Here is an 11,238-nt window from a genome sequence, read left to right as displayed (position 1 = left end):
ATAATTTTAAATGAATTTTATTCGACAGAACACACAAAGTATAAATTGAATAATAATAATTATTATTAATTATTAGAGTGTGTGTGAATATTGAGAAAATTGATTATTTAATTATTAAAACTTATGATTAAATTAATCGAATTGAAAACGATGACGTTGTAAATTTGATTGTTATTATTGAAACTTACCAACATCACTGTCGACGTCATGAATAACAATCTTAATACCCTCCCCATCAACAAGACTACCTTGTCTAGGTAAGTCACGTTCCTCTGCGGTGACTCTGCTGACGACAACTGGTTGCGCAGCTTTGCCTGATCCTGGAGCCGATGTTAGTGCTCTTATCGCGTTTATGTCTGGTCTACAAAGACATTTTATCCTTCTTTTATATATATATATATATATATATATAAAAATATATAATACAAGATAGAACGGACAGATTTATTATTATAGAGTTTAGTCTCGTCTTATTTTTCTACTATCATTTCATATTATTTTACTATTTATGATTGAAGATCTAAATCTCTGTTTTAATTTAAGAATTTTATTTCGAGTTATAGGAAAATTCCGATAACTATAATAAAGATTCGATGATGTAAAAGTAAAATAGAAGACAAATTTTTTGTAATAAGAATCTCGAATAAAAAAAACATGTAGAATATAAAATATTACGAAAGATGATTGTTAATAAATGACACAAACTCGACAATGTGTGAGCGATATGCAAAAAAGAAATAATTCAAAAATGAAATTTAATTAAAATGACATATTTTTGAACTCACAATTGTGATCCCCTTCGCCTGGAACGTCTTTCCTCGTCAGGTATCAAAACAGGCGGTTGAGTTACAGTCGGTGGTACTACAGGAACCGTTGTTGTATCCATGTTGATGATCTTTTCTTCTTCACCACCAACATCGTACGGTAATATTGATTTAACTCCGCGAAATGATGCTCTACGCGTGATTGGTCTGTCTTCTGGTTCTCGAGCACCTAATTTGTATACCCAAACATTTTAAATATATTATTTTAAATTACATCGAACATATGATCGTATTACAAATATGTAATAATAATAATAATAATAATAAACGAACTTATGTGGTCATGAAATTAACTTACATATTTATTATCAAATTCAAATAATAAATGAAATTATTTGTATTCATGTCGCGCTAGTAAGCCAAATAAATGTGTCAACAATCAACTGAAATAAATCAAAAGAAATTAAATAAGAAATGAGAAAGTATCACAGGGAACTTGGACATAAAAAAGAATGAAAAAATCACTCAACAGCTTTGTTGAGTGTTTCAAATTATAACGAGCTAATACTTAACGAAGTTTAGATGTTTTGTGTTTCGAATATTAATAATAAAAAGAAAAATGTATGTCTACTCAATGAAAAAAGACGCTGAACTATAAAGATTAAGGTAACATGTAAAAAATGATATATTGTATGAGCCTCATGTATATCGTAATATTAGAAATAATAATAAAATAAAAATTCCAGTTGCTGAAGAAGTCCCAATAAAGGGGCGAAACGTCCAACTTAGTTAAATTAGGTTCTACTTCTTTTTTATGTCCAAGTTCCCTGTGTATACTTTCTCATTAAGAATTTTATTTTTGGACGAGAGAAATAACTGATTAAATAAGAAATTAAATTGTTGAATTTTGTTGTAAATAAAAACAAAACAAAACAAAAAATTAATAAGATTAAAGATATGAGATTATCTATCGTATGTTCGTAAATAAGAGGATAAAAATCAATAAAATGGCACCTTGAGCCGAAATGGAGGTCCTTTGTTGTGCCGAAGCAATGGCGGCCGCGTTTAGGCCAGCACTTCCGGGTGGCGTGTAAACGTCGTAAGCAGAAGCACGTCTTGGTAGTTGAACCGGAAGACCAAGACCCGTATCCGGATGTGGAGTCTGATTCGTACTTCCGCTAACCGTCCCAGCTGTTTTGATCTCGTCGTCGTAAGATCTCTGTCTTGTCACGCGAGATTTACGACGACCTGAGCTACCGTCACGACGATTGGCTCGTCGTCTTCGTTCCTCTTCCTCGTCCATGTCACCTGTACCCACCATTTCCGGCTCGACTATTTCGAGAAAGATTAATGACTAACTTTAATATTTCAATTTATTTACAATAAGAAGAAAGAAAATGATTTATGATATTATTGCGGGATTTTATTGTATTCACATATTTTTTTCAAGAAATTTTTAATACGATAATGTGTTTACAATTTTGACAATAAGTACATCTTTTATATATCAATGTAAGAATATTACGCGTGTTATATTAAATAATCATATTATCATTTATTCAATTATCCCTTTTTTTTTATATATATAATATAACAATATTAATATATTATTATTATTATTATTATTATTATTATCATAATAAAAAACAGTAATACTAGAAAAGTTCCAAGAAAAGTATGTAAAGGATTTAAATATTTATACATGACTTTTTTTTTACTGAGAATACTTTAAATGAATTATTTTTCTTGTTAAATGAGATAAAACTATGAAAATTTGTTTAAACTTAAATAGAATCTCGCGGAATAGAATAATTGATATTATTACAAATATTCGTAATCTTAAAACTTTCGTTTGTGTGGCGCGTATTTTTATTTAATAATTTCCAGACAGGGATTTTTATATAAAATAGATTTTTACCTGGAGGCTGAGAACTTTTGATAACTCTCTGAGGACTCGTTGTTCTTCCTCTATCTGACTGATGACGGTCCGGTGATCCACCTCTTGATTTACTCTTACGACCGAATTCTCTATCCCATTTGAGGTCGTCTCGGTGATCCCCTGCAACCTTTCGAAACTACAACATTACGATACGATGATTAGGGCTCGAGGCTGGTTACACCATTGCGCGTACACACATTTACAATGATCAAGATACGCGTCTTCTGTGCGTGCTGCCTGCGTTTATCTGTGTGTATTTGTGTTTGTGTGCGTATGAGTAGGTGGGGTTTATAGTTATATATGTGCATCCGTGATAGCTTGATTTAACGAGCTGGTATACCGTGTTGTTGTCACACATATTACATGACTCAGAGATATGTACATAGACGATGATGTTTATACAATGTTTACACGCTTGTTATGCACTTTGATAACATTCGCAAACGTAATTTCATTGTACGTAATAATATGCTTTCTCTGTTTTTTCTTTTTTTCATATTATTTGTTAATATTTATATTGCAACTATGTTTGTTTTTATTTTCCTTTTTTTTTTTTTAACACTAAACCTACCGACATTTCATGTATACCTATTCCTACCATTAAAAAAATATATGTATCTTAATATTGAAATATATTTTTGCCAATTGGATATTAAACAAAATATTTTTTAGAATTTTTTATTTATGCAGTTTTGGCACATTTTTTATCAATTACAGCATTATGTATTGCACATTGTCCACATTCGTTTTTTTTACATTTTATACAAATTTTGTTAGTCTTGTTGACTTTACAATATTTTATATGACAAAATTTCCGTCCAAAAGAATCTATAGCTGTATTTATTATTTTTTTTGTTGAACATTCTTTGCTTAGCTGTCTTTATTTTTGATAGTCAGTCCCTAGCTCTTCTGCTAATTGAAATAAAAATTTTTCCCTTGATATTTCTTCACCCGTCGTTACTTTATATAAAATCCAAGCATTTATTTTTTCTAAATCGTTCAATAAAAATTATACTTGTCATTAATTTTTAACTTGATAATTTACAAGTATAACTAATATTTGAATTTAATTATGCTTAATCGTTGCAACGTTATTATTAATCATGAATATTCTGATAGACGCGTAAATATATTGAAATGAAATATATGTTTGATCAAAAAATCTCACAAAGTAACTACGAATCCGATCGATCAATCCTCTCTTCCAGTCTTGTTGTTTAATCCGCAAAATATTTTTCACCGTTCACTATATATATTCCTGTGTTTTTCTTTTTTTTTTTCTTTTTTTTCTAAAGGGTAGCCCAATCGATATTGGACATCACATGAGAAATTTTTGTGAACGTATTTGTAACTTTATATGTATGAATATATGTATGTGTAACACAGATAGCATAGATACACATGTGTTATGAGAAATGATAGCAAGTATTACAAACAATAACAGAGATAAAGCAAGAAGAGAAAAACATGATTTTTCGTTGATAGAAATGAAAAAAAGAAAAAGAACAAAAATTTGATAGATAAAGTTGCTCGAATTTTCATTTCACGGATTGAAGAGAAACTCAAATATAAAAAAATAAAAAAAACATTTTTCTATTATTAATTTGTTTCTTTTTCTTCAAATAAAAAAAACAAAAAACAAGAAGAAAAATGATTCGACGTGTTCGTCGAGTCTTTTTTTTTTTTAAATAAACAAAAATTCTTTGATCATATTTCGTAAGCATTCCTATAAATGCATGTATGGGGATGTGTGTGTGTATTTGCATATGCGTGTCTGTAGATAAGAAGCTACGGATAAAGCAATCAAAGCTATCATCTTCTGTGATAACAACAGAACGCTATGAAACACATCACTATTAGTTTATTCAAAGCGAAACACATTTAAGAAACAACGTTTCTCTCGGGTCACATGTTAAATTGCAGCAATAATAATTATCGTTCATGTTGGCTTTATTATTATCATCTACGGCTTAACAAAGAAAGGAAGATACAGAATATGGTTTCAAAAGTTTTTATACAAATAAACTTATATAATCCAAGAATATTATTAATAATAATTACATATATCGATATATTCAATGAATTTGTCACTTTAATTTTTCATATCAATTATTATTCATGCATTAATATAATAATATAAATGAGAGATTTTTATTCGATTTTGTCGTATTATTTATGAAAAATATGTTTGCCATAATTTATTATAATCAATTAATCCAATTAATGCTTCAATTGAATATTTTCAATTAATTTAACAAATGTTCACATTTCTAAATGAAAGAAACAGCATTATATAATATATCATTTGAAATAAATTTATCCGGTTGAGTTTATTAATCGATATTTATATGTGAATACGTTTAATGATGTTTGAAATTCAACAATTTTCATCGATAATAAAAAAATGTATTTTCATTGCCGAGGAAAAAATTACGCAACATTAACAAGATTAAAGATAAAAATGTATCTTGAAATATTTGTAATATCACATTTATATATATATATATATCAGGTTATTTGGAATGAGAAAGAAACCATATTATGTGCTTCGAAATAAAAAAATAGTTCGATGATTGATATACCTTTTCGAGTTCCTTCAATGTTGAAACGTCAGAGTGTCTTCGCAATTCTGGACTTCTTGGTGGTGCCAAGCCACTTCCAATACCACCAATTTGGCTACCACTTTTGCTACCAAGTCTTGCTTCGCTATGTCTTCTTTGCAATGCTTCAATGTTCGGTACTTCGAGAAGAGAATCTGTTGAATCTTGCGTTAAAATTGGCTGGTCCCTCGAGGCAATTTTTCGACGACAAACGCTGCATCTCCAAGATGACTATAAAAGTAAATTAAATGATACACGCACGCACACACGCACGCACACACATTTTATATATAAATATATACAAAAATATAATAAAAAAATAAAGAAATATGTATATAATAATCTGTATCTTAAAGATGACTATAATAGTACATTAATTTTTATTTAATTTTTGGTTATTTTTGTTTGAAAATGTAAGAATGAATGAAACGTTTTAAAAAAAGGCAAAGTAGTAGGCAGCAATTCAAATGAATTAATTTTCATCGAGAAGAACACTTACCTGATCGTTTGAATTCGTTGTCGTCGAGTATGAGGCACAATCCTCGCAAACTTTGTGTTGACACTCGCAGCAAGTCCTCGAGCTTTCTTCCGGTCCAAATGATTTCCGGCAAACTCGACATTCTTCCCCGCTGCTTATTTTACTTCCCCCATCTGGTTTTCTGTAACATAATTTATTATTAGACAATGAAAATAATTCTTTACGATGCAATAAGAGTGAATCAAATCAAATCAAATCAAATCAAATCAAAAAAAAGAAAAGCATCGATTTTTATTTATGATCGTTCGTCTGTAAAAAATTTGTTAAATTTTTAATGTTTATTTACCGCGATAAGAAAAGATAAAGAGGAAGAAACGACGCGTCGCGTAGCGAGAATAGAAAGTTCATTAATCTTTCATCTTTCTATCTTTTCGTACAATTAAATATCGTAACCGATCCAACGAAGCATGAGAACTCAATTATTTTCTTTTTTTTTTTCTTTCTCGTCTATTTTACGAAAAGCTTCGGTATCGGCAAAGAAAAGAAAAGAAAAGAAAAGGAAAAGATTAGATAAGATAGATAGATAGATAGATAGATAGATAGTTGGATGTTAATGCAAGTGTGAGAGAGAGAGAGTGATAGAGTGAATAAAGAAATCTGGTTGGGTCTGGTGAATTAACTTTATTAAGCGATTCCATTAACAAGGATCGCAAAGATTGCGCTCATTGTAAAATGTAACGAGATTTTCCAAGATGTTATTTTAAAATTAGATCATCTTATCTTTTATCATGCTCAGCCTTCGAACTTGTTGCATTTATCCTATCGACTTTGCGATAAGAATGGATAGATATCGTGATTTATTACATTCGATTATCTTATTAAAATGTTTTGATTTCTTTTAGTTTTATCTTTTGAAATCTCATCATTTAACGTATCATTTAAAAAATTAAATCACATCGATATTCGTATCCTCTCTCGTGTCATTGATAAATTTAAAATAATATTTACTCGCGTATAAGAGAACACAAATTCTACTCACTTTATAATCGCTTCGATGGCGTCTTCCTTTGGTTGGATTTCTTCGACTGGGGTGACTTTAGCTGGAGCCAATTTTGTGACTGAGGAAAAATAATAAAATTATGTCTTTAATTCAAAATGATTATGCGGAAAAATTTCGGAGTTATATCGTTTCTATAAAAGAAAGTAACTTTTATGTTTTCATATACGAATGTCGATTTAAAAAATACATTATCCTGATTTATTTATCAATATCACTAATTTTTAAAATATAAAAATATATACAGATTATACAAAATTTTTCTTAATAATTATTCCACACGTGTGTGAGACACCTTAAAGTTTATTAAATGAATAAATTATAAAGAAAATTTTGAAACACCCTGTAGTATTTTTTGTGCTATTATTCTCTCTATATACATGTATATATATTCTCTTTATTTTTCACGTCATTTCACTTTTAGAGTCTCATATCTTTCGGACATTATCTAAAAATCCTTGAGGGTCTATCAAGTGAAACAAGGACCTCTTCAAATATTCAGTCAGTTTCGAGAAGAAGAACGATACCATTTTCTTAACTCCTACTCCTCCAATTTTTCCCCAATCACCTTTATTCTCGATGGAAACATTTGCTATTATTTCAATGAAAAAGAAAAAAAGATGACTACTACACAATAATTATACATAAATGAATCGAGATCGTTGAACTTTGATGCAATTTAATTAAATTTGTTAACATACACAACTACTCGTCAAAAAAAAAAAAAATATATAAAAATTAATTAAATTCATAATTAGAAAACCATTTTTTTTCTACTCGTTCTCTTCTCAAATTGTTGTCATTTTTATTCGTTCGATGGAAATGAAACCTTTTGGTTTACTCAAAAAAAAAAAGAAGAAAAAAGAAAAAAAACCTGAATTTTAATCTAACGCGCATTGACGAATCATTTATTTTTTTTTTACAGAAATTTGATATAAACATTTGCATATAGAAGAAAACGCGTTTTTACTTTTATTTCTCATAGAAAAAAAAAAAAAAAACAAAAAATAATATAAATTCGAAGAAGTCACATTGATCGGGAAAAATTTTCCAATTAAAGTTTCATTTGAAAAATAATCTATTCTGATATCTTTCTCTCTCTCTTTCTCTCTCTCTCTCTCTTTTTTTCTTTTTCTTTTCGTCAGTTTTTTACGTAGGCACGTCGGAGACGCGTTTCTTTGACGGAAATTAACCGTCAGATCAAATCTCGTGTGATTTATGTCTAGCGAATGGAGAAAGTACGAGAGAAGCGTATGGAGAATATATCGTTGTAACATGGTTAGGCGAACGAGTAACCACGCTTCCGTAAAATTAGAATTATATCGGTTAGGGAAATTTTTTTTTTCTTTTCCCACCCTCCCTTTACCCTTCCCTTTTTCCCCCTTTTTTTTATTACTAATAATTTTTCTTCCTTTTTCATCACCATTTCTTTCTGCGTCCTACATTCTCGTAAAATCTAATTTCAGATCTGTTCAAAATGTTCGTGTAAATTAATGTAATATACATTTTATATTTAAAAATTTAATTAAATATATACATTTATTACTGTTGTCAGAGAAAAAATTATATTATTATTTATTTTTTTCTTTTTTTTTTCTTTTTTTTTTACAAATAATTCAATCGTAAAATAACCTATTTTGGTTTCAAAAATTAATGCCATTGTTTGCGTTTCATTTCGTAGAGTAGAAATAAAATAGACATCCAAAATTGTAATAATTTTATTTCTTTTTTTTTTCGATTTTCAAAAATCAATTTTTACAGATAATAAAATAGAAATGAAAGTGAAGTATACGAGATAACAAAAAATATGATACGTATTCATTTACTTTGATCCGATCAGTTATTTAGAATGACCAAAGCGAATTTCTGTTCCACTATAGTCTTGCGTGTTCTAAATTGAAAAAAAACGAAGTAAAATTAAAAGAGAAGCGAAAAGAAAATTATATATATATATATTAAACGGGAATATAAAAAAAGAGAGAAAGAAATGAATACAGAAAAAGCGAGCTGAAACATATATTTTAATTTTAGTTTTTTATATTTTTTTATTATTACTATTATTATTCTACAAACGATGTTGTTTTATGTTTGTCAGTTTGCGGTTTCAAGAGTCAGAGATATGGTGGATAGAAAAAATGACCAATAGGGTTAGAGAGATATCTACATGTGTCAGTATCGATATTTCACGAAACACACATATCGACAAAGAAATTAATTTTGTTCTCAGTAGATATTTTATTTTTTTAATACCATTCTCTCCTTCTTTTTATTTTTATTGACTGACATTTCTTTTTCATCACTTTAACTAGAATAAGTAAGATAATATTTTGTCTAGTATTAAAATGAATCGAAATATGTTTTTTTTATTTGACTTCTCTTAAATAAAAAATATTGATGGAAATTATTCCCCTTTTAAAATGATATGTCATTCAAATTTATAGGATATGTAGTTCCGGTTATATTCCCATCTAAATGAGACACGTTTCAAAAGTTTATTTTATATACAAAATTATTTGTTTATTAATAATTTATTAATTTATGTAATTTTATAGATTGGTTATCGAATATTTTGTTCAATTAAACAGAGATGAGTTAAGTTTGTCGGAATTTGTTTATAAAAATATTGTTAATAAAAAAATTACTATTTCATAAATAACAATAGATTAAATAAATAGTGAAGATTCTGGCTTTTAAAATGATACCTTGTTCAATTTTCTATGGCTTATAGTTTCGAAGATATTAGTATGTAAATGAAAGATGTTTACATTGACCCACTGACCTATATAATTCAATGGCACTGTGACCCATTTAAATTCCGAGAATTTACACACTCTGATTACTACTACTACTATTACTACGAACAGCTGTATTAGAAGAATTATGAATGGAAATCTTTCCAGGATGATATCTTCGGAACGGAAAATGGTAGATATTTGAAACCAACGTCATTTTCAAACAAAAATTTATTCCTTATTTATTTGATTATTTAAATAATATTGTTACAACAAAATCGATTTTGTTAATAATTTAAAAAATTAAAATTAACTTTTTCTCTTTTTTCCTTAAAAATGAAATAATTCAAATCTCTTTAAATAATTGTGTAAAATTATATATTTTGTTTATTTAAAAAAAATAAAGATATATAGAAAATGCTAATGTAGGAAATTAATAAACTAAAATTCGAATGATTTTTTTGTTTCTGCGCCACACAAAACTTCGTATATAAATTTAATTTTTATTTTTTTAAGTAACAATATAAGAGACACTTAAATGTATATTGTTTAATAAGAATGAAAGTGATCAATTTTTTGTTTCTATTTATTTAACCTCGGTAAAAGTAATACAAAAAAAAATATATATATATACATATATAAAAGTAAATTTTAATCTTTTACGAAGGGAAAGAAAAAAATCGATTTTGATTAGAAATCTTGCGGTGTGGTCACGTGACAGATTTAGTTATCATCCATCATGGGTGACCTTCTAACAGATGATGGAACGTTTTGAGATCGTAGCTTTATAATTCCATGTCGGAGAGATTCCAATGTTACGTGCATACGTTTCTGTGCCCGTTTAACTGGTTATGGTAATGTCATCGTAAGTAGTCGATCTGAATACACAATCGCATAATTAATCATCTGACTAATTAATACCTGCTCTTTGGTCATCGACGATTCAATTATAATTGGCGGCTTTCAAAGCAACATTACTAAACTATCGATTACGTTATCCTAAACGATTTTATGCAAGACATCCGTCCATCTTACAACATATTCGAATTTATAACAAAAGAAAAAAAAGGTAGGAAAAGGAAATGAAATAAAATAAAATGCAAAATAAAAAATCGGACAATAATATGCTTTGAGAATTATCAATATTCAAATTTTGATATCTATTTTGGATTTATGTCAAGCGAATAATTTAATATTCGAATAAACAACAAGCAGAAAAAAAAAGTTTTTACCTATACGCTAATCAATTTATCCCCGTTTCCTTTTACGAATTTGCTGACACAAGCACGTACATATTCCGTTTTTTATTACCATTTTAGATTTCATCACGATTCGCTCGTATAATTTTAATATGTCCTTCCACGTTGTAAATCGTGTCTTTAATCTTATTACATGGATAATGATCATGACTCCAGACGACAATCATTCTTTCAATTACTCGTGCTTTTGTTTTCATGTCGAATACGTGATGATACTTTTCAAACGTTCATTCTAAATTTTTACTATCATTATTTAATTGTTCCTTTTAAGAAAAATAATAATTGTGATAATAAAACAATTTACATAGAGATAATTACATTTTATCTTTGATTTTTCTTACACACATTTGTCTCAATTTATTTAATTTGAAATAATCAAAAAAAAAAAAAAAAAAAAAAAAAAAAAAAA

General features: G+C 28.1%; 1 protein-coding gene across 8 annotated transcripts in view; it reads right to left on the bottom strand.

Moving 5' to 3' along the window:
- The window catches only part of LOC106790608 (regulating synaptic membrane exocytosis protein 2), a 71,454-nt gene that overhangs the window by 36,859 nt on the left and 23,357 nt on the right, over window positions 1-11,238 (bottom strand). For 7 of the 8 annotated variants that reach the window (XM_014755645.1, XM_014755662.1, XM_014755670.1 and 4 more), the window contains exons 3-9: window positions 6,821-6,899; window positions 5,803-5,962; window positions 5,286-5,534; window positions 2,683-2,839; window positions 1,779-2,096; window positions 786-993; window positions 189-361 (exon numbers count right to left, since the gene is read on the bottom strand). In XM_014755645.1, the coding sequence (XP_014611131.1) occupies window positions 189-361; window positions 786-993; window positions 1,779-2,096; window positions 2,683-2,839; window positions 5,286-5,534; window positions 5,803-5,962; window positions 6,821-6,899 (1,344 nt within the window). The remainder of the gene's footprint in view (window positions 1-188; window positions 362-785; window positions 994-1,778; window positions 2,097-2,682; window positions 2,840-5,285; window positions 5,535-5,802; window positions 5,963-6,820; window positions 6,900-11,238) is intronic. The other variant, XM_014755654.1, reaches the window with a different exon arrangement.

The sequence above is a fragment of the Polistes canadensis genome, unplaced genomic scaffold (genome assembly GCF_001313835.1).
Source record: "Polistes canadensis isolate GaletaPanama2010 unplaced genomic scaffold, ASM131383v1 scaffold_7, whole genome shotgun sequence".
NCBI lineage: Eukaryota > Metazoa > Arthropoda > Insecta > Hymenoptera > Vespidae > Polistes > Polistes canadensis.
This window is presented reverse-complemented; position numbering and strand designations above follow the sequence as displayed.